This window comes from Sciurus vulgaris, assembly GCF_902686455.1.
Source record: "Sciurus vulgaris genome assembly, chromosome: 14".
In the NCBI taxonomy this organism is placed as follows: Eukaryota; Metazoa; Chordata; class Mammalia; order Rodentia; family Sciuridae; genus Sciurus; species Sciurus vulgaris.
This window is the reverse complement of record NC_136475.1, coordinates 67,246,125-67,273,899: the sequence shown is the minus strand read 5'-3', so window position 1 is coordinate 67,273,899 and position 27,775 is coordinate 67,246,125. Positions and strand designations below refer to the sequence as shown.

Genomic DNA, 27,775 nt, shown 5'->3' with positions numbered 1-27,775 from the left:
TGTGTGTTATGTGGCTGAGGTAGAAGGAGAGATGCCCAGGCAGGTACAGGAGGGAGACACCTTAACTGTGGAAATTACTTTAGAAAATGAGCATTTTCACTCTAATGCCCTCTCATGTTAACCATCTCAAAAACAGTCGTTTCCCTAAACTTCTCAGGTACAAAGTTGCAGTTTAAGGGTCAGAAGATGGTTTCCTGCATTAATCTAACAAACATTATCTGAGCCCCTGTTGTGTGAGGTACTGTTCTACACACTGAATACATTGCAATGAACAAAATGGTCAGAAATCTCTGCCACACGGAGCTTATTTTTTAGAGTTGGACAGTGAACAAATAAGTTAGATATTAATAAGTGCTATGGATCAAAGTAAAGCAAGTGATGTGAGGAGGAGTTTGAATAGATTTTACAATGTGAAGAAACAGAAGATTTGATTAGGGAACATCTGGGCTCCAGAGCTTCCTGATGACCTGGATTTCCTTCAACCTTATCCCAACCCACCTGAAGGAAAATAGAATTATTTGTCAGGTTTCTGATCAGAAAAGGTGCTCTTTTAAGCCAGGGGTCCTCTACTAGAATGTCTCCCTATATCATCCCCTGCCCCCAGTCTCTTTTCAGCCAGTTAATCAACATCCATACTTGTGCATAGCTACCAGCTTGAACCCCAGTATGTAAGCAACCTGGTTTTAGAGGGCCCTGGAGAAAGAGAAACCCTCACAGCAAGAATTATCTGAGAGACATTTCCTTCTTGGCATAATCTGTGTGTTCAGAGAGCCACTTTCCCCATGTACAACAACCTGAGAATCATTACTTCTATCCTGTTAGGTCATCCATGGCAAAGCTGTACAAAGGGCTGGCTTCCCAGTGTGCAAATGCTGGCCAAGATGCTTCTCCCACTGCAGGCCCTGAGGCTGTCCGAGATGGTGGGATCCACTCAGAAGAGATTCTGCAGCCCTACCCATCTGCTCCCAGTTCTGGCCCCACTGTCACGTAAGCACCTATTGATGTGGAAAGGTCGATGGCAATGCCCTTGGTCCCAGGAAGCTTGTGTGGGTTAGTAGCTGGTCTAGATAGAAGCATGATCTCCAGAACTCTTCCATCCTCCTTACCCCATCAGGCCTACCTGTGAGAGCTAAGCAGCTGACCAGATGCTTGGATCCAAAAGAAAGACACTAATTTTAAGTGGCTGGCCTAGAGTGGGAATAGAGGCAGAAAGTGGAAATTTACTTTGTGAATTATTCCAACTCTTGAGGCAGTGATAAAAGCTTTTTATCTTCCTTGAAGTGCAACAAATAAGAGCCCCCAAATGAAATCTCTAGCAATTTATCCCAGACTGAACAACATGGGTATCATTACACTGCAAAGAAAATAAAAGTCAGTAACAATCTTCAAAGGTAAAAGAGTCAGTCAAGATTTCATTTCACTTTCTTTTCACATCTATAAATGTGAGACCTATTTTACTTTTAAGATTACCAAAGTAAGATACTCTGGTGTTAGCATTTGTATTTTTATTTCTGAGGTAAGAATTTAAATATGAATTAATTAGCAGAATAACTACTTTGAATCAGTGTGGAGTAGACCATTTACATCCGTCTGGCAACTAAAGCAAAACTGGAAAGTCCCATCTGACGGGTATGCTATACTACATTATAAACTATGTAAATTATTCACTGTCCATGATCCCCCCAACCAAAAAAAACCTTCCATGACATTGGGCATATTCAGAGTGGTAGCTCTTAAAACAGTATTGATGCTTTGTGGGTGGAAGTTTGGGCTTACTTATGTAGCATGCATGACGGCCATAAAATCTTTGAATAGCATAAAAAATTTAAACTTACACAAGTACAAGGAACCCCATATGCCACCATCCACAACAGTTTTCAAGACATGCCACGTTTACTTCATCTCGGAATATACTTGTTTTTAAGTGTGAAGATCCATGGGTCGGACAAAAGTTGAATTTCCATTATTTTGTATTCGTCAACTAGGGCAAAAAAGGGAAGAACGTTTTAAAAGTGATGCCCTGGGGCACTGATTGGTGGTGGGAGGGTCAGAACTTCCACAAGGGGAGTGAAAATGGGCCACCTCTACGCAGTGCCTCGTGCCTTTGAGGGGCCCGGGCAACTGTTTCCTCGCTGCCATTTCTACTCTTCTTACTCCTGGGGACACAGGTTCCTGGGAATTATTCAGTTGAAGTATGTGGAGCTTAGCAGGAACCCTGGGCTAGCACGAATAAGCAATAAGCGCACCTCTTCTGTATTGTTTCCCTTTTAAAGACACCTCATGCCCCCTGCGAAGAAAGGCCAACAGCAGCAAACCATGATGGAGAGCATGCAGCCCGGGAAGCCCAGCGACTGGGAGATGGAGGGCAGAAAGCACGAGAGGCCCGAGAGCCTGCTGGCGCCGGCGCAGTTCTGTGCGGCCGAGCAGGACGTGAAGGCGCTCGCCGGGCCCCTGCAGGCCATCCCCGAGATGGACTTCGAGCCCTCTCCGGCCGAGCCGCTGGGCAACGTGGAGCGCTCCCTGCGCGCCCCCGCCGAGCTGCTGCCCGACGCCCGCGGCTTCGTGCCGGCGGGCTACGAGGAGTTCGAGTACGGCGGCGAGATCTTCGCGCTGCCTGCGCCCTACGACGAGGAGCCCTTCCAGGCCCCGGCCCTCTTCGAGAACTGCTCGCCGGCCTCTTCCGAGTCCAGCCTGGACATCTGTTTCCTGCGGCCTGTCAGCTTCGCCATGGAGGCCGAGAGGCCCGAGCACGCGCTGCAGCCGCTGCCCAAGAGCGCCACGTCGCCGGCGAGCAGCAGCGGCGCCTACAAGCTGGAGGCGGCGGCGCAAGCGCAGGCGCACGGCAAGGCCAAGCCGCTGAGCCGCTCGCTCAAGGAGTTCCCGCGCACGCCGCCCGCCGAGGGCGTGGCCCCGCGTCTCTACAGCACGCGCAGCAGCAGCGGCGGCCGCGCGCCGCTCAAGGCCGAGCGCGCCGAGCGCGCCGAGCGCGCAGTGCAGCCCCACGGCCCGGCCGCCGGCGCCGCAGTCCCCCGCGGCGCTCCGCGGACCTTCTTCCCCCAACAGAGGTCCCAAAGCGAAAAACAGACCTATTTGGAAGTAAGGAGGGTAAAGTAAAACCGAACCGAAACCCACAGCGCCGGCGGTCCCGGGCCTAGATCTACAAGGGCAGCCCGAAGTCCCCTAGCGAGGAGGGAAGTGGGGAGAGGCCAGGCTAGGGACTCGGAAGTCGCCTGCCCCAGTGAAAGGCTCGTGCCTCGGTGGCCTGAAAGGCTAGTGGCAGCACCCGTTCCATGGTACAGAACACAGAGCATGTCACACAAGTGCATGTGTGAGGGCAGAGAAGACCTCGACTCTTTAGATCTGCATTGTCTTCATATTTCTTTGTCTTTCTCCCGCCACTCTCTTCCACTCTCTTCCTCTCTCTTCTCTCTGAAAGGGTTAGGGGTAATGCCATTCTCCTTAAGCTGTGGCACCTTAGAGTTGTACTTTTTTCACAACATTGCACGCAAATCCTGGCTTGTCTTTTTCTTCCTCTGCCTTTTAGGAACCCCTCCTTGTTTAAAAGATGAAAATGTTGAAGACCATGTGCCAGCTACTCTAATCCCTGCTCCCAGTATCCTTGTTTGTAGTTAGGGAGGAGGCAAGTTGCCCTATTTGGGGGCTTTGAGAAGTTTGCTGCAAAGCGAATTCATTTCTGCTTGATTTCCTTTAATTAGGAAAGGGTGTCACATTATTTGTATTGTATGGGACACGGACATCCCATCATAATCAAAGAATTGACTCGAAAAACATCTTCTGCTTGCCTTGCATGCACAAGACCCTGGGTTCAGTCCCCAGCAACACACACACACACCAAACAAACAAACAAAACCCACCTTCTTTGGTCTCAATGAACGTTGAGGCATTTTGATGCCTATCCTTGGTGTCTGCCTGCCTTTGGGCATTGAAAACTGTTTAAATACATGTCCATGAAAGGACCACTAGTTCCTGAGAAAATGCTTAAGTTCTTAATGTGATTGAAACAGGCGATTTCTGATTAGGCAGAAAGTAACACAACTTTCACCTGTGCCACCCGTCCATTCCATTTATTCTCATCTTCAAGTGGGGACAGATTGATGCTCAGTGACTCCTTTCATTAGTTATCAAAAACAAACAACAACAACAACAACAACAACAAAAACTAAGTGCCTGCCTTGTTCTAATCTTTATGCTCATTGCTAAGTATTCAGAAATAAACAACATCTAAGTTCTGTCCTCCAGGATTACTAGCATAGTATAGGAGTAAGACACAAAAACACATAATTATGATAGACTGTAGGAGCCTACAGGAGGAGTATCTAAAAGTTCTTGGTATGATGGTGGTCAGGAAAGCCTTCCTAGATACATTGGGTGTCTGAATTAGATTTGAAAAGTTACCTAGAAGTTAGGTGGGGGAAATCTGAGGTAGTCAGACGTGAAGAAAGTAATTAGTATAGTCTATACTATTAAAAATGTTTTCATTTCACACGTTCATAAAATGTTTTTTACTAGTTGATGATTGGGGGTTCAACAACTGCCAAGTAAAAACCATTAATCAGAAACAACAAGTAATATATCAAAGAAATGATGAGTAATATATTTGTGACTGTTTAACAGACATACCAAATAACAATATATTAGAAACTGTTAATTACACATATTGGGCAACAAGTTTCATCCCCTAACATTGTAAGAGACAAGTCAAGTCAGTTTAAGAAGAGACACCAAGCAAGTATCAAATGAAACCAGTTTTTTAAAAAGAACTTTTCCCTAGCAGTACGTGTCAGTAAAATTTTCAAATATGCAAAAAGTTCCCATTGCTTATTTCTGATTTTGGACAAAAATTTCTTTGTAAAGACGTAGAAGGCTTAGATTACTGGAACTCCTAGAGAGAGAGAGTTTTGTGCAGAGTGTAGGTGGGCACAGGCTGTATGTGGGTCTTAAAGTTTGTGCAAATGTTTATGTGCATGCATGCATATTTGTATGAGTATGTGTGTGCATGTGTATATGAATATGTGTGTTTGAGGTGGGAGAAGAAGGGGGAATTTTTGTTGAAAAAGATAAACCCTACAAACCCTCCCTGCTTTTGGTGGTACTAGGGATTGAACCCAGGGGTGCTCTGACACTGAGCTACATCCCCAGCCCTTTTAATTTTTTATTTTGAGACAGTCTTACTAAGTTGCCTAGGATGGCCTGGAACTTTCAATTCTCCTGTCTCAGACTCCTGAGTTGCTGGGATTACAGGCATGTGCCACCATACCTGGACAAAACCCTGTTTTATTTGGCTACTGAGATGTGGAAAACTCCTGTTCTCTTTAAATATACTCTGCATCTCCTACCTCTGCCCAGGAGAGCCAACTAAAACCTAGTCCTTAGTGTCCTCAAAGTCAAGAAAGAAGACAGTGTGCTTTAGTGCAAAGAGTATCTGATTGGGTGCCAGGAGCTCTAGGTTCTAGTCCTGGCTCTGCTGCTAAATAGCTGTGTGTTTTTAGACAATTCACTTGGCTTCCTTGTGTCTCCAGTTTTCTTACCTAAAAAAAAAAAAAAAAAAAAAAAAAGACAGTATTTACCTTATTACCTCACAGGGTTGTTGTGAAGATCATGCAAAATAAGATAAAGTTTGTGAATATGCTTTGTAAAGTATGGAATGCTATACAGACGCAAAATGTTATTAAGATTATGGTTCCACAGAAAGATTTTTTCCTTAAACAGTTAATATATTTAGTCTCCCTGAATGAATGAGTTGACACCGGTCCTAGTTAAAAATCACTTGAATAGAGTTTCCATACTACCCAGGAGGCAAAAACAAGACATTTCCTTCTATGTTCCTGAGATTCCAAGTCCTTGTTGTGTGAAACATCACCCACCAGGCATTTAGGCCAGCACTGTATAGCCTGGCTTTAGTCCCCAAAAGCCCATTTCTCAAAATATAATCTTCAGTGGTGGGTGCATTAACTGGGAATTTGTTATATCCATAATTTATAGCCAGACCTACTGAATCAGAAACTGCAATTTACGATTCATACCTAGGTGGTTCATGTAAATGTTAAGAGAAAGTGAGAAGAAAGATGTCTTACATCACTGATTTTCATGTGCAAGTGTGCTTAAGGATTTTGTGGGCCTCCCTCCAGAGATTTTGGTTAAGAAAGTTGGGTAGATCTCAGGTGTTTTTGAGATGGGGTCTTGCTATGTTGTCCAGGCCAGTCTCAAACTCCTGACCTCAAGCAATTCTCCTGCCTCCACCTTCTGAGTAACTGGTACTCAGGTGTATGCCACCAGGAAAGACAGAAATCTACATTTTAAATAGAGGACTCAGCTGTACTTATAGTCCCAGGACCACACTTTTGAGAAATACTATACCAAGCCATCAAAATGTTGAACATAATTATGAATCTTAGCAGAATCTTAAAGAATTTCTAGATCTGTGACTATAACCCCAGCTTAACTTCTCCAAGTTAAATCTGTATGTTTCCTGAAAAAAAGAAAAAAAAAAAAATCATCCTCGTGCTTTGCTTCTCTATCAGCAAGCAGTCACCCATCCAATTCATGTGACTTATAGGCATTCTCTGTGTTTTTTTCCTTGGCTTCCTGGATCCTTTTAAGGTTATTCAAAATTCAGCTATTTTTAGATTTATTTTAAATTAGTTACCTCAAGGTAAATATTTTGTTCATATAGAATATAAATAGATATGCATATTTAGCTTATATACAGATAAATACATATACATATCTATTAGTTGGCACATTTCACATTAAAAAAATGAGAGTTCACCAAAGATACATCCTTATTTCTAGTTTATTTTATATTCTAAATATCATGGATTCTGAATTGTAAAAACCGTATTGACGGCATATTTTCAGTTTGGAGATAGTAATTGATCCTACTTCTAAACAGGTCGGACCTTGCAAAAACTTCTTCCCTCATTTATGCCTAAAATGGAGAATTAGAAACATGAGCTTAAAACTTACATTACAATTAAGGAAATTTCTTATTTTATAGAAAGAAATATATTCAGAGATATGAAGGGCCTAGTACTGTGTTTCCAGCAAGATAGTGTTGATGCCAGAATAAGCATTTACTTTCTATACTTTTAAAACATTAGTTATATTCCTACCCTAAATTATTTACCTTGATATATAGGAAATACTACACTCAGCAGAAAATTTTCTCCTTTCCACCTACTGATTTCATTAGCCTAGGTGTGCTTTAGTTGGAATTAGGTATCCTCTGGTAGTCTTTGGGGTAGGTGAGGGAAGTGACAAAACCAAAAAATTGTCCCATAGTCAGGATAGATATTTTTGGAAAAGAGTAAAAAAACAGTCCCTCTTTTGTGTTTTCAGGAGATGCATTTAGAAGACACCACCCGATTCTGTCCAAAGGAAGAAAGAGAAAGTGAACAAACATCTTTCAGCGATCAAAATCCCAGGCAAGACCAGAAAGGGGGCTTTCGCAGCTCCTTCCGCAAGCTCTTTAAAAAGAAGTGAGTAGCCTTAGACAAGACAGCATTGTAACTCATTTCCCTTTGGGCTAAGTCTTGAGGTTTTAACAATAATTATCAAGTAGCCTGGTCTCACACAACTTCAAGTTTAGTGCTTGCATCTAGTCGCCATGATTTCTGCAGGGTGAAGATGTTTCCCATTGTAATCTCCCAGAGTAGAAGCATACTCAACTCTCTCTGGCTACTTCTATCTTTTATCCCTTCTTTCTTGTTCTCAAAGTCACATGCCCTGAGAGGAGTGAGCAGAGGAGGTTTCCCTGGGAGTGGGATCCTCTGTTGGAGTTGGATCTAATGGACACTCCATCAGAATCTCCAGGCCTGTAGAAAGTTTTTTTTCTTTTTTTTCTTTCTTTCTTTCCCTCTTTCTCTCTCTCTCTCTCTCTTTCCCTCTCTCCCCCTTTCTCCCCTCCCCCCCTTTTTGTTGTTGTTATTGTTGTTTTACTGGGTATCAAATTCAGGGCCTCACACATGCTATTAGTAGGGAGGTTTTCTAAGGGCATCACAACACTTCTGCTTTAACGGGCCTATAGTTTTCCAGGGTACTAGAACATGTTTATTGGGATTTCTACTAGTGTTTTTCCTGAGTGGATGGATTTGGCTGGAATTCTAGTTAAAAATCTCTAATGAAGTATCCATGTCCTCACGAGGCAACAGGCATTTCCTGCTGTGGTCCTTCTGAGATTCTAGGTTTTTGTTGTATGAAACATTACCCACCAGGCATTTTGGCCAGCACTCTGCTACAGTCTAGGAGGCAGGGCCAAACCCCAGCATAAATATAAGGGAGAAATGAGCATTAACATTTGAATATTGAGGGATTTGCCTGTCCAGCCACTGACTACTTCTCTCTCCTTTAGGGAGATGTCCCTGCTATTTATTTTCTCTTTGTAGAAATTTTTGCAATCAGTTTTAATAGCAAGTCTTCATATTTTGTTGTTTAAAAAGTTAAGCAGAGGTGTTATTGTTGCCTTTGGAGAATTGCTGGAAAATCATTTTTTTCCATAAAGGTAGAGGTTATTGGTTGATTTAGATTATGGTCTTAAATGGAGACGAGGGGACAGACATTGAATATGGATTTTTTTTTATGATATGTTTAATTCTCACAAGGAGAGGGTGGTACTAAGACTAGTGGGCCTCTGGTTGTTGGTCTTTACCTGTTGTTACTGGAAGAAAGGGGAAGTGGAAGAACAGTTCTGCAGTTAACCACAGCCCTACAGTCCCATTTCAGTTTTGTTAAGGCAACCCAGTACATGCATGACTGTTGCTGGATCCTCAAGCCACTTTACTCAGGGGTTGAAAAGTTAAGAATCGTATACTCTTTCTAGGACAATAGACTTAGATTGTTCTTGGCCTAGCGCCTGCTTCTGTCAAGTTCAACAGGTGGGAGGACCTAGAAGCAGACAGTTTTTCAGTCTGAACTTGGGATTTAGGTTCTTAAATGCTTCCAAGGACTTGAAATTCTGAAGGGCACTGCTTGAGCCTATTCTTTTTCTTTTTCTTTTTTTTTTTCAAACCATAGTATTCCTGAAACAGTCACTTTTTGCTCACTATCATTTATATTGACTGGGTACTGTCTATTGGAAAACGAGAAATAGATCCACCACTGGTTCCATTACAAATTCCTGTTTATCAGAGAAATATAAAAATATGTTCTTGCGGTAACATGAGACAGAGGGAGTGGACTTGTCCTCTTTGTATCCAGAGGAATAGCAGCAATGGATTAGAAGAGCTCCCTAAAATGCACATGCCTGGAACTGGAGCTGGTGATCTCATGAGAGAGTGGGTTCTCTTAAGAAGAAACAGGGTGACCTGTCAGGGATGCTATGAAAGGGATCCCTGCACTGGGTGGGAGATTGCTCAGGAAATCACCAGAGTCCTTTCTAGTCTGGAGATTTGCTTTATCTATGTTTGACTTTGTTGTAGCTCAGTCTGCATAATCACATCTTTTTGTCACCTGAAACCAGAAATGAATGTGGCCTTGAACTTATAATTCTAATTTTAAAACTTTAATTTTAAATACCCATCATGTAGAAGGCCATGTTTTGTCTTTATGTAGCCCCTCCCTGATAGACCTTTATATGATGCTAAGAACTTACCGTGGGCACTCCAAACTCATGATCGTTAATTGCTTTTAGTCCTCTTGCAGTTTTTTGGGACTCTCTTTAGATATGGGCCAGTGTATTCCCTTAGCCCTCTTTTCCTTTCTCATAGATCAGCCTGTATCAGTCATATTACTGTCAACATACTGGAGGTATTCTTTGTATTTAAATCTTGAGTGCTATCTGAGAGGAAGTAAAGGTGTAGTCACACAGATAACACTTCTGGCAGGCTTTACTGGCTCGGTAGCTCTGGCCTAGAACAGTCAGCACCATCAGGTGATGCTTGCATGGCTTTGTGCTTAGGGTGCCACAGTGTGTGCTTTGGAGACCTGGCATAGGATAAAGAAGCAGCTTAAGTAGCTTCTCTTAAGTGTTTTCATTCAAGAACCATGGAATGCTCATTATGGACCATGCTAAAATATCATACTACAGAAAGAAAGGGCAAGGAGGCTCCAGCATAGCACAGGAGGGCTAGTGCCTTTTAACTCAGATGAGAATACAGCATCTTCTATGCCTGCACTATTCCAGACATTTGTATAGGATCTTGAATGACATGGTCCCAGCCAATTGCATAGGAACTTGTACTCCGAAGTCAAGCATGTGGACAGGTACAGGAAGGAACCAGGAAGACACATTCAGCCCACTCTCCACTTATGTGTCAGGAAGTCAGAATGGCAGCAAGCCCAGTGACCTTAAGAAGGTAGCTAAACCTGGGTACTGGAAGCACTCCAGAGTTTGGCCTCCTGGGTCCACATGGGCCAGGGCCAGTAAAGCTGCCTGGGTCATGTCTGGGGCTCATTGCCTTCTTCCCCTATAGCCCTCTGGAGGCTCATTCCTGTCTACACTGACACACTTTTTGTTCCATAGGGGCTTGTTTGGCTGGTGGCCCCACACACCCAGAATGCTGCTTCGGGATGAAGCTAGGCATGGAGCCAGATGCAACAGAAAACCTGAGAAAGGGTTCTCTTCCCTCTGAGGCTCATACCCACAAGGATTCAAAAGGGAAAGTCAAGTTGACATCATAAAAAAATATCTTGAAAAATGCCCATGATAATTGGGGACAAGGATGACCCTTTGATTGTTTCCATCTCAGGCATATTTATCCTGGTTAGATATCAGGTTACATGTCCCTGAAAGCTGTCCAGAATTGATCAGAATAAAGTCTGCATATCTTAAAGTTTGAAAATGTTAAGTGACTTTAAACATTTTTAAACGAAGAGTCTTAGAAGCCTAATGTGAAAGGCTGATGCTGAACTGAACACTTATTCCCCTGCCTCTAGCAGGATGGAAGGAAAACTATCCCTTCTAGAAGGATCTAAATGAAGACTGTCAAAGACTTAAACCTAGCTTATTGTGAAGGCTGAGGCAAATGATACTTCATCTTTATATGTAAATCTTGCAGTTGGGTAAACAAGTATTCTTGGTTGGGAGTATGGCAGTAGGAAGAGAATTATGTAAGACAGTTCAGGGGTAAAAAATGTAGATGGAACTTTCTATCTTCAAATGTGGGTGGGAAAATGGAAGATCAAGAATATGGCATCCAAATGATTAATTCTATATCCTCACCCATTTTCTTTCTTTTTAGTACTTTGTAACTTACATGCTCAGAGTCATCACTTTCCTTCCACCAGTCACATCAAAATCTATTTTTTCCCTCTCTTTCTTTCTCCCCACCCCCTACCCAGTACTGGGGATCAAATCTGGGGCCTTATGCATGCTCTATCACTGAGCTACACCCCCAGTCCTCTATTTTCTTAATCACACACTGAAAGAGAATTTCTACAGGTCCCATATATCTGAATATCAGTGAATTCTTTTCTTTTGGCATCTTTTCAACTGTTTTTATATTTGCTCAGCCTCGGCTGTGGAACAGACCATGTAACAGAAATCAGGACTGCCAGAGTCAATTTGTCATTTTATCCTCACTTTCTTCTCTATCTCCTTAAAGCTTACCTCAAGTCCCTCCCCATTCCTACCCACTTTGGGGTTCTCATATCCCATTTCACTTCCTATATAATTTTAAAATTGAAGGGGATGGTTGAAGGGATAGACATTTGCTACTACTTAACCCTGATTATAAATGTTTTTCAATAGGTCATTTGAAATCAATCATTAAGTTAAGGGTCTTCTGTATACTAGGTTCTGTCCAGCACAAAAGAAGTAAATGAAATAGTTCCTGCCCATTAGGAACTTAAAGTTCAATATAAGGGTAATCTAGCTCCAAGTCACTAAGTGCTATTGATGTTTAGTACATATTCAGAAATATTCATTACTTTCATAACATCCCATTGCCAGAGCAAATTGTGCCCTGAACCATTGCCTGCCCTCTGTGCCTGTAGGCTGTTGGCACTAAAGAAGGTTGCACAGTGGGGAAAACAACAACCAGTTACACGAATGCTCATTTGATACCCTCTTGATTACCAGGGCTGACTGATACGTCCAAAAGGATAGGTGCTCCCCCTCCAGTCCCCCTGCATCCTTCTCCATACACACGTCTCCCAAAACTTTCAAGAAACATACCTTCCAATCAGAGAATCAACTCTTCTGCAGTCTGAGGTTCTATGGCATAGGAGACACTCCTCTCCCTTCCCCCAAACCAAATAATCTTTCCAGATTTATCTGTAGTAAATCTATACTTGTTGATCTACCTGACTGTGATTTTGTCTCTATAACTCAAATGGAAGTTACCAACAACTCTATTCTTTTTCCCTCTTTCCACCAAATGCTTGAATGGCTATGTGTCAGAATGTATTGTAAGCCATTGTTCCCTTCCCCAGCAAGTGTTTGCTCAGATTTGTTCTGCAGTCAGCCAAGATGGCTCCAGAAGCTCAAAAGTCATTTCTGTGTTTACAGAGAAAGAAAATAAAAGCAGATATGCTAACTCTTCCTCCTAGATTCTGAAGGTTATTTCCTAGTAATTTAGGCATACATTACTTCAGAGGCTAATAGTGACACCTTTGGAAGAGTGCAGGTGTTCTTATAGCACATGTTAAGCATCACAAAGAGGGCAGTTAAAATTATCATTAAAAAAGATGAAAATAAGCTTCTAGTCATGGCTACATTAGAATATCACATTTTGAAAATGATTAGTAAGTTAGCCTTTAGTTAATATCAAGAAAGGTAGAGACATTCGGGTACTGGAGACCCAGGGAAGGTATAATTTCTGAGAAGAGCAGTTAAAAAAGAAAAAAAAAAAAAAAAAACTAAGCTGAGTTTGTGGACTTTAAAAACTAGACAGGGCGATTTTGGCATTTGTTTCAGAAATGGGAACTCAACTGGTGAAGATTTCTGTGGTCCTTGGGGCTGGTGGTGACATCAGAGCTTTCCCATTTCCAGGTAAACACTAAACAGTTGCATGTTGGAACATCAAAGTGTGACATGTTGGGTTTTGGAGAGATCAGATGTAGATTAAGAGGGGAAATGTGAGGTGAAGATTATGTTTTGATTAATGACTTTCTGCTGAGAAGTGTGATGGGGGTGGGGAACAATTCAGAAGAATCAGTGGCACACACCTGCCTATAATCCTAGTGGCTCAGGAGGCTGAGGCAGGAGGATCAAAAGTTCAAAACCAGCCCCAACAATTTAGTGAGGCCCTACGCAACTTAGTGAGACCCTGTCTCTAAATAAAACTTTTTAAAAGGGCTGGGGTTGTAGCTCAGTGGCTAATGCCCCTGGGTTCAAACCCTGGTATCCAAAAAAAAGAAACGGCAACCCAATTCAAATCTGCATTTCTAGTGTTCTAAACAAGAGAAGATAAAGGGAAAGAATGAAATGGTTAAAAATATATTTTCCTAACATTTGGACATGACTGTACTAATCAGGGATGATTTGAACTGGACATAGGCAGTTCTGATAGAAAAAGGCCTATAGTTTTAGGGAGGGGCACGTGAAGTCTGTTTCATGGGAGAGTTCAAGGGTGCCTAAAAAAGAGAACTTCACCCAATAAGATATCATTTTATTTGATGAGCATCCAGATGTACTGGAATTGAGAGATAGAATAGTTTTTCCTCTCTTTGCTGGGATACAGTGGAAAAGTGTTCCTTACCAATCAGAAGTAAAAGCAGCTGTGGCTTCATCAATGATACCAAATATTGAGGTGAAAAGTGAAAATATCTAGTTAGTCATCAGGTTTCCAGGCATCAGGATTTTAGTCTGTGTCAATCCAACTTCTTTCCTTGAATAATGTAAAGGGATGTTAGAGTCCTACCCAGTTAATTCAGGAAAAATAGAGTCATAATTAACTTACCTAATGACAACAATAAGGACCCAACAATAGCATATCAATGACAGTGAAAGAACTTGGAGGCCAGTTGTCCTTCTTAGTGGATGATGGAAGCAACCTGACTGAGCATCAGCCTGTGGGAACTTGTTCAGTCGTGTAGGCACTTTGCACAAAGAACTTCACGTCTAGCATCCCTTTCATACATCCTACCTAAGGTCTTCCATATTAGCTCTTTGGTACTAGGCTAGTTTCACCCATCAGAGTTTGAGCTAGTGAGAGGGCCCCAGTCTAGCTTATCAGAGGTTATTTCCAGAAAGCCTCCTCCCTGCAGGGACTTCTGACATGAACAAACTGGAGAAGGTACAGAGCTGGAATGGATTACCCAACTGGCTTACCCAAGATAAAGGAAGAATGCACCCTCGACTGGGGACTCAAATGGACTGATTTGAGTTGTTGACTATTGATTGGCCTTGGTCTCCTTTGTGGTGGTTGAGATTATAGTATTTCCTCAATTTGATTACTGTACTTATTTCTGGATTCTACCAAATGTAGCATATATATGTGTGGTTGGCTTCAATAAATCTTTCATTTAAAAATGAAAAGCAGCAAAAGCAAGAATTTGTAATGTAATGCCTAGACTCAGTAAAGGCCCTTGATAACCTTGGTTGAGAACAATGAGTTCTGTCGATTTTAATTTAAAGGGCTTGGTAATTTGTGGAGTAGTTCCTTCGTTGAATCAAAAATAGGTTTTTTTTTTTTCAATTCTCTGAGCTTTTATTACCCTATTATAATGTTATTACATGTTATCTACACGGACATATACAGTTGTCACAATCGTCCCCTAAAGCATTAGAAAGATATTCTCTTTTTTATGTTTGCTGCAAATTTCAGATCACATATCCTAAGTCTTAAAATTCAGTGGAGTAAAAATTATTCCAGATCTAGGAGACAATTGTTTTACAAATGCAAAACAATTTGGATAGATAAAATATTTGAAAACGATTAAAACCAAATCAACCTGTACTTTATCTGTGTGCTGAGATTTTAGGTCCAGTGGATCAGAATACAGGGAAAAAACTAATGAGAATCCCTCAATGGATCCTTCACCCACCAAACAAGATTTCTTCAGAAACCGACTTGCTCTTGCAAATGACCTTGACCAAGGAACAGCTGTGTAAAACATATTTAAAGTTGTATTGTCAAGTGGTAAGATGAGGATAAAAAGCTTGTATATATCTGTGTAGGAATATATCTATATATATATATATCTATATATATATATCAATGTATAAATCCCTGAGGAAAACTAATATAAATATTTCCATATGAAATTAAATCAACATACAAGACATTGAAGAGATGAAGATTAGTGTATGGTTAAGACCTGACTTTTTGAATCTGAATACTTGGAAAAAGGGAAACGAAGACTTCATATCATTAAAGAAAAACAAAATCAATTTGGAGGAAAATAAATGTTTGTAAGAACAAAACCTTGCACCTTGAAGTGTTTCCCCAAGTATAACATTGAGCATGTTCATATTTAACAGGGATGTGAATTTTGTGTTTCCTAGGCATTTAGCTTATTAATTCATCCCAGGGTGCTTAGACTAATATACACTGTTAGGGGCCAATTGTGTCTTGCCATATGTTTTCAGAACTCCCAAGGCAATAGGTGACATCTCTTAAGGCGAAGTAGATTAATTAACAGAACTGTATTTTACATGTTGCAAATCTGAGTTATGAAGAATTTGTGCTTAAACCATGACACAAGAAGTTCAAAACTTAAAGACACTGCTCTCCAAACTTGTTTGGTGGTAATGGAAAACAGTAATGGGAATAATGATTTCCTTCAACACAATGAGTAGCTGGGGAACAAAAAAAATAAAAGCCTCACATTTTCCCCTCGTATGGATTGTATTGAGAATGGGAATAGTAAAGAGTCTTTGTACTGTTGAGTACTCAGTATTCCAGATCCACCTGCAATCCTAAGTGTCACACACTCTCATGACCAGATGGATTAGGAAAAAAGCACTAACGTCATAACCTTTAAAAAAGACCTTCTTCAGTCTAGACAGAAGGTGGCAACAGGACTTTAATAGTACACACATAGTGGTTACTACAAATACCAGGTCATAATGAAAACTTAGGGATGCAGTACCTAACTTGTTCCAGAAGTTGTAAAGAAATAAAGTTCTTATAGCTCAGATAAAGGAATCATAATACAATGTCCCAAATGGTCAGTGTCCTTGATATGCCTCAAATATCCCACTGATAATAAAAAAAAAATAGGTTTAAAAATTTGTCTCCATTTCTAGTCACTTACCTATAAAAATTAGGAGTATTTGACTTCTGTACATTCAAAATTTTAGTACTCTAAGAAGAAACTGACTTCTTCAGACCCTTTTCCTCTATGAATGCACTGTTTGATAAAATAGGGCATGTTTCATTTCTAAGTGTTACAGCTTTTCTTCTCTTTGACAATTAGGAACATAGTAGTTTGAACAGTAGGTTTCTGGATCATGTTAAGAATCACTGCCAAGTTTTTGGAGTTCGCAATATTACATTTAAGTCAACCTGGTCACCGAGGTGCACATCTGTCATTCTTAATACTTGGGAGATTGAGGCAGGAAGATATCAAGTTCAAGCCCAGTCTGGGCAACTTAGTGAGTTCTTGTCTAATGAAAAAGGGCTGGAGATATAGTGGTAGAGCACTTGCCTAACATGTGTGAGGTCCTGGGTTTGATCCCCAGCACTGCCAAAGAAAAAAAGAAATTAATGGATTAATTTGAAATTATCAGGCCAAAGTTGTTTTGAGGCAGTGCTTTGAAAAGCACAATGCCAGATCAACTGGACATGAAAACAGAAGTCATAACCCCTTAATAAAATGTAATTAACAGTGAAGAAATTCCTTTCCCTTTTATATCCTGTTTTTCATCAAAATTTTTAGTTACTAGGAAGATTTTTTAAAAATCACACCCATCTCAAATTTCATTTGATAACATCTTCTGAAATATCTTGATGTTACATTTATAGCACAACTCAACCAATGAAACTAATAATAATTATGCTACTCTGGGTCTCTGTCTCCTGAAATCTGAATTTTGGGGGTACCTTTCTAACTGCCTGGAAGCATTCTACCCCTATTTCCTACATGTTTCTAACACACTAATATTCTGAAATACTGCTCAATATGAAACTCTTCAACTGTTCTTTGTATTATCAACTTGACATTTAAAGTTTTCCTTCTATAGTATGGCTGCTAGTTTGCTTTCTCATTGTCATTTCATACTTTGCAGTTCTGGACGCACTAACTTATCTTAATTGAACTGGACTTCTGTTGTTTGCCAGTAAACCATGCACCTTGCCCAGGCTCACTCTTGCTTCATACCTTTTCTGTAGCTGCTGCTTCTGTGTTAATCTTAAGATCCAATTTAAGCCCCATCATCTTTTTGTGACCTATTTGGTATGACTAGTTTATCTTTTGATGTATTTGTATTATCTTCCCATTAAGAATGCAAGTCCTCTCAAGGGACTATGCCATATCTTTTTTTTTTTTTTTTTTTTTTGTTCTCCTCCATTGCTAGAAAAGTACATAGTAGGTGCTCAATAAATGATTGATGCCAACTTTCATGGTGGTGCTATAATAGGTAGAGGGATATAGAATATAATTACTACTCTTGATTTCACAAAGAGCTTCAAAGGGTATTCTTTATCTTTGGCCTTTCACTTTTTTAAAGGAAAAAAGTCACAAAGAAAATAACAGTTGTCTTCAGAAGCAGTTAAAGGTTCTGCTGCCATTTTCATAGCACCTAGCATTAGAAAACATCTCTCCAATTAAAAGAAAGAATTTGCTATTTTTTGTTGTCCTGACTTATTTTGTAATCTTTCTAGGTAGTACTATACATTGACAGAGACAAGATGCTTAGTGATAGTAATGATATGTAATGTAATATGGTATTAGGGATGAAAGTCAGTGTGGGAGTTGGACAGTTGTTAATCTGTGATCTCCAGTCCTCTGGAGAAATGCAGTTTACACATGAGACCACAGATGTCTTTGGGAAGTGTTTGGGTTGATGAATAGAAAGAAGCACTCCACCAAAAGATGGAGGTTCTTGCACAGGCTAGGGAGTTACAGCAGGTCTGTTCTGTAACCTTGCAGGATCTTCATACAAGTCTAAGCAAGACAGTCTTGTTTCTCCGACTTCAGAATTAGAACCGTTGAGAACCATGGATTTGTGTGCTCTAAGGTTCGCTCCAGTGGGCTATTCTGTATATAACAGTTTAAACTAACCTAAGACTTGAAACTAGAATGTCAGGGAAGCACTTTGGATGGCATTTTCTTTCAAACCCCATGTCTCATCCCCTCACCTCCTTCAAGTCTTTACTCACATGTCACCTTCTCCATGAGGGCACTTGTAAAACTACAGATTCCTGGGCACTATTTCAGTCCCATTTTATTAGGGATATTTGAGGACGGGGTCCAGGAATCTGCAGTTTCTTTTTTGTGATGCTGGGAATCAAACCCAGGGCTTCATCAACACTAGGCAAGTGCTCCACCGCTAAGTTACAGTCAGCCTCAGGAATCTGCATTTTAAATGAACTCATGTTATTTTCTTTGGTCCACTGAAATTTTAGAGCCACTACCTCTTAGACCAGCAAATTGAATGATCTAGTATGCAAATTTCAGGACAGGTGGTTGGTTAGACTTGAGGTACAAAAAACTAATTGTTGAAACCCAAGTGAGTATTTTTGTATTCTTATCAGCTGTAACCTTTAACATCATGTACAGCAAAATTTTTATTAAAAATATACATATATACACATGGTGAGTATATTTTATGAAGTGGTAAAGATGCATTTTACAGAGAATTGATTGCATGCACTTAAAAATGACAAATGTCTTACATTAAATTGTATAATAAAATTGTCTAGTTTTCAGACTAAACTTTTTCTTGAAATCATCACCATTAATAATGTCCCTTCTGAGCATAAAAACAATGCTTTCAGGACAGTTGGAATTCTCATATTCTGAAAGATGATTTAAAGATGTGAATGCAGCACTCTTGGCCACTAGGCATCTTAGTATTTATGGCATATAGGCCAGCAAGTCTCACATGGTGGGGGAGGGACTGAGAGAAAAGGAGAGGGGAGGTAGAAAAAGGGACATGGGTTAAAATTAGGTAGAGCAAACTGATGGAGACCTATGTTTTAAGGGGAAAAAATAGAAATCGATGTGTCATGGTAATAGACTTGTTTTGAAAATATAGAACAAAGATATGAATTTAAGTAATGCTAAAAATACCTTTTGGAGATGTTGTTAGACATAGTAAAAAAAAAAGAAAAATTTTTTTTTTTTTTGTACCAGGGATTGAACTCGGGGGCACTCAACCACTGAGCCACATCCCTAGCCCTATTTTGTATTTTATTTAGAGGCTGGGTCTCACTAAGTCGCTTAGTGCCTGATCATTGCCGAGGTTGGCTTTGAACTCTTGATTCTCCTGCCTCAGCCTCCCGAGCCTCTGAGATTACAGGCATGTGCCACTGCACCTGGCTAAAATAGTCAATATTTTAATCCCCAAACCACATAATATGTTTTCCAAGAGCTTAGTTCATAATCTTTAAGTCATCTAAACTGTTCCTTATCTGTAAAATAGATTTTTTTTATCATCTTGCCCTCATTCCCTTCAGACATAGTAACATTAAACGCTCTTAATTCTTGGCAAGAAAACAATGTGTTGTTTCTTTCAGATGTACATACACCTATCCATCAGAAGACCTCAGGATCTATGTAAAGGACTGGACTGTTGGAGGGTACCTACCATCAATGCTTCTGAGTGGGTTGTTTCCACTTAACACTAGATCTCATTTCCTTGCCTCATTATCACGTTTTTATCTCTACTGGGGCAGACACATTTGCATACAAGGCTGTTCTCTCTTGACTGTTCTAGCTTCACCCAGGTTCTCTGTTTCCCTTTATTGTAAAACTTGGAAGCAGCAGCTACTTCAGTTGAGCTCCTGCTCTATTTGTTGAACTTGCTAGGCCCAGGCTTTTGCCCATACCATTTGTCAGCTCCTTGTATCAAGATCACTGACGTCTCCACGTGGCTAAACACTATCCATCCTCAGTCATTTTACTTTACTTAACAAGTAGCATTTGATCACTTCTTCCTTCTGAAATAATTTCTTTATTAGACCCTTAAGACAATATACTCCTGGTTTTCATCTTCCTTCTCTGGTGGTTCCTTCTCGGTCTATTTGCTGCTTCCCCTTCCCCTTTTGATGTAAGAGTGTCCCAGGGCTCTCTTTTGCTTAGCACTCTTCCTTTGCCAGTTTATTCTATCTTGCTTTGTGATCTTATCCAATCTGCTGGCTTTAAAATATGGTCTTTAAAAGATTTTTTTAGTTGTTGATGGACCTTTATTTACTTATTTGTATGTGGTGCTGAGAATCGAACCCAGTGCCTCACACATGCTAGGCAAGCGCTCTACCACTGAGCTACAACTCCAGCCCCCAAAATATGGTCTTTATGAAAGTACTACCAGTTTTATCTTTAGCTTAGACCTCTTTCTCAGGCTCCAGGGTAACATCTCTAAGTGCCTCCTTGACTTAAGATTTCTGATCTATTTATTGAACTTAATGTGTCCAAGCCCTTTTGTTTAACTATACCTTCTTCACCTCAGTTAATAACTTTATCCTTCCAGTTGTTCTGGCCAAAAACCTTGAAGTTATCCTTGACAGTTCTCTCTTTTACCCCACATTTAGTCTATCAGCAAACTGGCTGTTTCCCAAATATATCCAGATTCTGACCTCTTCTTACCACCTCCACTGCTATCACACTGGTCCAAGCCATGTTCTGTTGATCTGAACTCCCTATTCCCACTCTTAATGTCTAATTATTCTCAACACAACAGCCAGAGTGTAAATCAAATCACATCACTCTTTTGCTCAAACCCTGTAAGGACTCCGATTCTCTCAACAGAAGTCAAAAGCTTTAAATGACTGGGACCTGCTTAAACCTCTTATGGCACCTCCTTCTAGTCCATCCATAGTCATTTCTCTCTTGACAAAAGTGGCCTGTTTCTCAAGATATATCAAGTATGCTCCTGCCTTTGGCCTCTTGAACTGGCTAATCCCTGTTATTTAGCATATTCTTCTCTCAGATACTTATCTCATTCCTTTACCTCCTTCAAATCTTTATTTATATGTCATATTCTGAGGCGGACTGTGACCATATCCCATTTAAATTTCACCTTCCTTGTCTCCCACATTTCCATTCTTCTCCCACATATTCCTTCTTCTTGTTGTTGATAGCAGTTTCAACATTCTAGTATGTAAAATAGCCTATTTATTATGCTTATTATCTACATCTTCTCATTAGATTATATCTCCCATGATGAAATGGATTTTTGTTCACTGGTGTATTCTTAACATCAGAACTGTACCTGGAACAATAAATATTTATTGAATATTGAATAGTTACATGGGCCTTTATCAAATGCTTATTAAGGTCACTCAAAACCAATTTAAATGAAGACAAACAGCAAAAAAAGCTACAGGATCACAGACACTTCAGGATAAACCATCAACCTCTTAAAAGTTACTTAAAAGCAGGCAAACTTTTAAAAAATGTGTCTCTCATAACTTTAGTTACTATTTGTTAAGCATCTGCTATGTGGAAAGCATTGTGCTTTACATGTATTACCTCATAAAAACCCTAGAAAAGTCTATCACACCCCACCTTTTTTTTTTTTTTGATGCTGAGAATCAAACCTGGGGCCTCATACATGCCAGGCAAGGCTTTACCACATCTCCAGCCCACCCCTCCTCCTATTGACAAAAAATAGATGAAATAAGTTCTCCCAAGTCACTCATGTAGTAAGTAATGGAAACAATGTCATCTAGTATGATTCCAAAGTTACCTACTTATTCTACACCACATTGATTCTTACCTTTTTTATTAGAGAAACTAGCTTCTAAATACTTATTTTTCTTGCCTCTAATAAGGATCAAGCTAAAATGTTAAAACAGCTGTAAAATGGAATTTTTTTGGAATTGAACTCTTATGAAGCAAATCACCCAATTAAAGCTCAAAAGTAGCATTTTAGGAGCAAATTCAGAATCTAGCTTGACTAATATTAATGCTAACACTATTTGCCTATGGCTATTATATTGAATACCTAGAATATACTCAGTACATGCCTGAAGTTCACAGTGTAGTTAGCCAAATGAATCTGTTAAAATCAATGATTTTGTGTCTTTAAACCAGGAAAAAAAATAATTAATTTTAGGTATTCCTGAAAAAGCAGCCTTCCAAATACCAGGAACCAACATCAAGTCAAATGATCTCACTTAACTGCTACATGATCACTTCACCAGGGCACAGCTACTCCAATTTTTAAATAAGTAGACTGGATCTCTAAGAATTCATTAATTTTTTTTACATTATATAGTCCACCTTGAATGATCTCATATTTGCACAATTTTTTAGTTAAAACCTCAAACCTATCTTTTCATGCCAAACTTAGAAAGAATTCTGAGAAGTCAGGCTGCTTCATTCCAGATCTCAGCTAAAGGTGCCTGTCAGGGAACTATGCTAGCTTAAAATTTCTTTTAGGAGTACAATTGCCTCAGCCCTGTGAAACTTCGCCCAGGTACACCAAGGTCACTTTACTAATTTCCATCCCAAAGCCCTCCCACTCACTACAATCATAGGATTTGACACAGAAGAAAATATGGAACCTAAAAATGCCCTCAAAGATAGATCATGATAAAATGCAAAATATATCTATATGTAAAGTATAAGTTAAATGACCATCACTAATGACCTCAAAAATTCTGCCCTCTAAAATAAATATGTGCAAAAACAATACACTTGTGGGCTATGTAAGGCATTTTTCTTTATTATTTTTTTCGGTTTATCTTAGTAATGCCAGAAAAATAACAGCCATTGTTTTCACTTTAAACGCAAACCAAATACTGCTGCACACAAGAGTACAAAGATTACCTACGAACATAGTTAGGTACAAAGGCCATATTAGATGTATAGACCACACTTTGTTCTTACATCATAGTAAGACTGACAGAGCATTTTTGACATTTTAGCAAATAACCGTGCTACTAAACAAAGGCAAATACACATATATATATACACAGACACATCTCAACTAAAATTATACATGTCACTTTGACAAACAAATTCTCTGGTGGTTTCACCAGATATTTGTACCCCAAAGACCCCTGCCCTAATCCCACCCCCAATGCTGACTTGATCTGAAGAAAAAAATTAGAGATGTTCTTAATTAATTAAAGGCACATTTGGCAGCTACTGAAAGTGGCATGCATCTGGCACAGGTGCGCTGTCTCTAAGCCACACCACATGTAACTTCCATCTCTTTCGCATCTTGATCCTTTGAGTGGTAGTCCAACGTGACCCACTTATAGCTAACTTGCTTTATAATTCTGCAGCAATTGGCTACTTAATGCACTATTTTCATTAAAGGCAAAAGGGAAATTTGCTCACAGTTGACAAAAAATGCACTTTACGGTGTCAAAAATGGAAAATAAGGCATGAAATTTACAAAAGTTACAAGTGCTTCTGTTGTTTAGATCTGTCATGTAGACTTCATGCTTCTTAACTGGAGCTCAGCATATTTCAACTGGCTCATGTATAAAGGATTAGGAAATGATTTTAAAAGTTGGTAATGAGATGTTTCAAAAGAGAAAACATTGAATAAAGTCATCACTTTCCCTTATAATTTTACTGCATAATTCTCAGCCAAATTGATATGAACCTTTGATGTGTTTTTACTGGTAAAGATTAATGTGCAATACAACAGGACCTACACACTTGCACAAGTCACACAATATAGTTAAAAAGAGTAAGTAAACCTATCCACAGCAGCAGAATACCAAGAAATGATTAAATTGTTTCTGAATCTGAAGGAAAGAAAGGTTTTCAATATGTACAACAGTAATAAATTGGGACAACTCTCTCATTTGTTTTGCTGAGGCACTAAAAAAATCAATTTAAGCTGTCATAATAAAAAAAATGAAAAGATTGAAGCTAGACTTGAGAATTATGACAAGATCACGTTCATAATACGAATAAATTTTTGGTTTGTATAAGGTAATTTTGGCTTAAGAAGAAAACAACATGAAGGAAGAACTCAGAACCATAATATAGCCCGCAAGTGAAATAGTACTTGACTACTCATTTAATTGTGTTAATGTGGCTTTGCTCAGCTCAGATCCATTAAAACATCTTTGAGTTAAGAGAATAATAACCTACTAACACATTATTTGATGCCTGACAGCCTTTAATTAAGCAAACTTTTAAAATTAAACAAATTTTTAATGTTTGTACATTTCCTGATCATTTGTAGTCTTAAAATACATTTTGAGAATGGGGAAGAATAAATAACTTGTCTTTCAATAAATTTAGAAGGATATACTTCTAATTCATTCCTGTGCTTAGGTGTGAGACGCTTCCCTTTCTACTGGTCATGAGCCTACTAAGTAAATTCAGCCTTGATATATTCCCTTCATTTTGTGATCCCAAAATAATGAAACATTTAGGAATATTTCTACTTCTAAAAGAAATCTTCCACACTTTGGAATGTGGTTAACAAAATGTCATGCTGCATTGACTGCCTTGTAATGTCCTGCATTTTAAAAAGCAGAATTTTATGATGCATTATCTTCTTCTGCCACTTCTTGTCCCTGATTATGTTTTAGTTATTACTAAGGATAAATTTGTCAGCTAGTTAATGTTTCACATAAGAAGGTGAGGATACAGTTTTCTCATATACACCTAAAAGCATCCAATTTGAATTTTTCTAATCAGTTACCACTGCAGAAAATATTTTTACTCAAATGTCACACTTCAGAATAAAAATATCCTCTATCCACAATGCATATAAAACTGTTGCACAGTGAAGTGGTCTCCTGTGGGGAGAAATATGATTAGAACGTCAAATCTGAGTTTTTTTCTTTTTTAGGATCAGGCAGGTCGAAAGGGGTCATTCATGTTATTGGAGGTTAACACACTAGCCAGAGAGAAATGAATGGGTTCCAATATGACTTTTCTTAGGTTCTCATTTGGAACACAGGTAAGATAATTAAAAAGAGAAATGATCAATAAGCCAAAAAAAGGGGAAATTCTAAGAACAATTAGGCTGGCCCAATAAAAACTCATATGAGATTCTGGAATGTGTATCACAGTTAATTATAGCAGCACTAGTAAGTAGGCTTAGATGAATATTTGTTGAATGAATGGTTTATGGACACTTTGCATCGAAGAAGGAATATGAAATTAATTTTTAAGACATTTAAAAGAGAAAACATTTTGCAAAGAGAAAAATGGCTACCATAATGGAAATGGTACGGATATTAACCAAAAAAATTCAATCTAACAAATAAGAAAGGACATGACTGGATGGACTGCTTAATGGTGATGCAATTAACATACTTTCTGGTCTTAAAGGACTATATACTGTACTATCATGATGTACATTTAATGCTATAATATATATCACAGGAAATTATTTAAGTATTAGATTTCCACTGGGGTATAGAACTTCTTAATGGTATGGTTAACAGAACTCCTGAAATGCTGCTTTATTATTCAGAGGACACATGCAGATACTGATGAACCAATGACTCTAAGGATGGAATACTGCACATCTCATAGACATTATAGTGGAGATTAATAAAAACTTTTTCTCTTCAAACAGTTGCATGCATTTCAGTCAAGTATTGGACTCAGAAGAGCAGTACATATGCTTAATGAATAATCCATATTAATGATGCAGGTAGATGTTCTATTATGAATAGTTCTGATAAAGCAGAAGACACCTCAAGCAAGGCAGAATGTTCAATATAAACCTTAACAAACTGTATACATGTTGTTTAGGAAATTAAAAAGCCTACCAAATTCTGCTTAAATGATACCCATTCTATTCTAACCAAATATTTTCCTACATGCCAAACTGCAACTTTAGGTAATTCCTTAAGATCAATACATATATCCAGAACTAGAAACCAAGACGTACCACAATACTTGCTTTTATGCTTAGTGTTTTTGTGTGTGTGTGTGTGTGTGTTTCAACTGAAAGAAATAAGAATCGACCATTTTTCCATATAATAATTTAATATATGCCAGCCAAACAAAGTATTTGTATCTTTATTCAATTAAATTAAAACAGACCTGCCAGGTATATTATATAACATTCACTATATACACACGATTTAGGCAATGCAAGATAATTCTAGGTATGCTGATTACTCAACTATTAGTAAAACATGAATGGTGTCAGTGATGCCCAGCAAGTGCTCCATTTCACATTGAGTGCCTGCATTTCCACAGTTACAATTAGAGGGTCAGCCACGGAGCCAGGAAATGGATTACCAGTAAACTTTTGTGGGGGAAAGGGGGGAAAATGACAATCTAGCATAGATTAACAGTCTCCTAACTGTAAATAGTATTCTTGACAGTTACATTTTTTTAAAAGTTCTTCTGTCATGTTAATGACAAAACTTCTCTTGTTTGAAGGCAACACCACCACCACGTTGTGTGTGTGTGTGTGTGTGTGTGTGTGTGTGTGTGTGTGTGTGTGCGCGTGCTGGGGAGAAGTGGGGAATGTTCTTAAAATTGGAATAATTATTCTTAAAACAACAACAACAACAAAAAAGTACCTCTTTGGTGAAGCCTCGGTACCCATTCATTTCACTGTAATAATCTGTAAACAGGACTGTAGTACAGTGCTGGGCCTTGATTTCAACAAGGTCAGGTACCACAGCCTTTCCTCACAGTCCTTTGAATGATTTTTTAAGAAAATATTCTAAAGTAGAATAGTAAAGCAAAGAAAAACAAAGGAGGATAGTAAGATCCCTGTTTAAGATTTTTTTTAAAAGTGCATAATATTTTGAATTACAAAAACTGTCATCTTGTGGGCCTGCTGGACACTAGACTGTTTTTTCCATTCCTTTAATGATAAAGATCACAAAGTGAGGACTCATGCCAGGAAAAGTCCCTTCACTCAGTTTTCAGGTGCAATCAATTGTCCAATTCCTCTCAATCGGTCCTTCCATATTCTAAACTGGAATATCATTTCATTTTATAATTATGTCTAGGTTAAATTTCATTGTCTTATACTGCATCTTGAAATAGAGTCATTAGTGTTTGGAGTTCTCATTTTAACTCCTCAGTGCTGGCACCTTCAGTGCATCCATTGCCAGCAATGGATTTGGGGCTAGGAGATTGTACATCCCAGTTTAGAGAAACTCAGGAAGAATGGGCGTTCTCCAACAGTGGTGGTCCATCTCTGTGCATGGATGGGTGTGTGTGCTCCCTTTTGTAAGTTTTTGGAGGAAGTTTAGGGATATGTTGAGAAGTGCTTTGTCGTGGAGGAACAGGCGGTCCAGCAATGGAATGGAGGTCCACATCTTGTGTCAATGGTGGTGATGGCAGATGCCTTCTTGTGCCATGAGGAGAAGGAGTTTGAGGAGGAGGAGGTGGTGTAAAAGGAGAAGGGCTGTTTGGGAAGAAGGCATTGCCATGGTCACTCTTTTTGCCCAAAGGGGGAGGCTGAAGATGTAGTGGTGAGCTTGAGAAAACATCAGGTGTCCTCACAGGTTCTCGTGGCGGTAACAAGGGAGGGCTTTCTGGAGGGTCTGACACAGAGGTCCGATCTGATATTGAATATCGAGGTGAATAGGCTTTTGATGTGGGTTGCCTAGGAGGAATGGCTGGGGGACTGTCCAAGTGCTTAGACATAATCTAACAAATGAAAAAAGAATAAAACACTTTTATTAATAATGTATGTAGTACTGTGAATATATTAAGTTGGAGCTTTCAAACATGCTATTGGCAGAATACTACATATGGAACAGGAAATTTTGCCGTGTTTTAAATGAGAAGTTCTGGGGCTGGTGAGATAGCT

General features: G+C 39.3%; 2 protein-coding genes across 17 annotated transcripts in view; one reads left to right on the top strand and one right to left on the bottom strand.

Moving 5' to 3' along the window:
* ARHGEF33 (Rho guanine nucleotide exchange factor 33) overlaps nt 1–27,775 on the top strand; it is a 114,407-nt gene that overhangs the window by 57,616 nt on the left and 29,016 nt on the right. For 3 of the 14 annotated variants that reach the window (XM_079109862.1, XM_079109865.1, XM_079109868.1), the window contains 4 exons: nt 823–987; nt 2,274–3,105; nt 7,360–7,499; nt 14,884–22,991. In XM_079109862.1, the coding sequence (XP_078965988.1) occupies nt 823–987; nt 2,274–3,105; nt 7,360–7,499; nt 14,884–15,013 (1,267 nt within the window). In that variant the 3' untranslated portion in view covers nt 15,014–22,991. Of the gene's footprint in view, nt 1–822; nt 988–2,273; nt 3,106–7,359; nt 7,500–10,480; nt 12,850–12,874; nt 12,950–14,152; nt 14,845–14,876; nt 22,992–27,775 lie in introns of those variants that run through there. The other 11 variants (XM_079109872.1, XM_079109866.1, XM_079109867.1 and 8 more) reach the window with 10 other exon arrangements.
* The window catches only part of SOS1 (SOS Ras/Rac guanine nucleotide exchange factor 1), a 121,904-nt gene continuing 120,568 nt past the window's right edge, over nt 26,440–27,775 (bottom strand). For all 3 annotated transcript variants that reach the window (XM_079109853.1, XM_079109854.1, XM_079109855.1), the window contains one exon: nt 26,440–27,612. In XM_079109853.1, the coding sequence (XP_078965979.1) occupies nt 27,118–27,612 (495 nt within the window). In that variant the 3' untranslated portion in view covers nt 26,440–27,117. The remainder of the gene's footprint in view (nt 27,613–27,775) is intronic.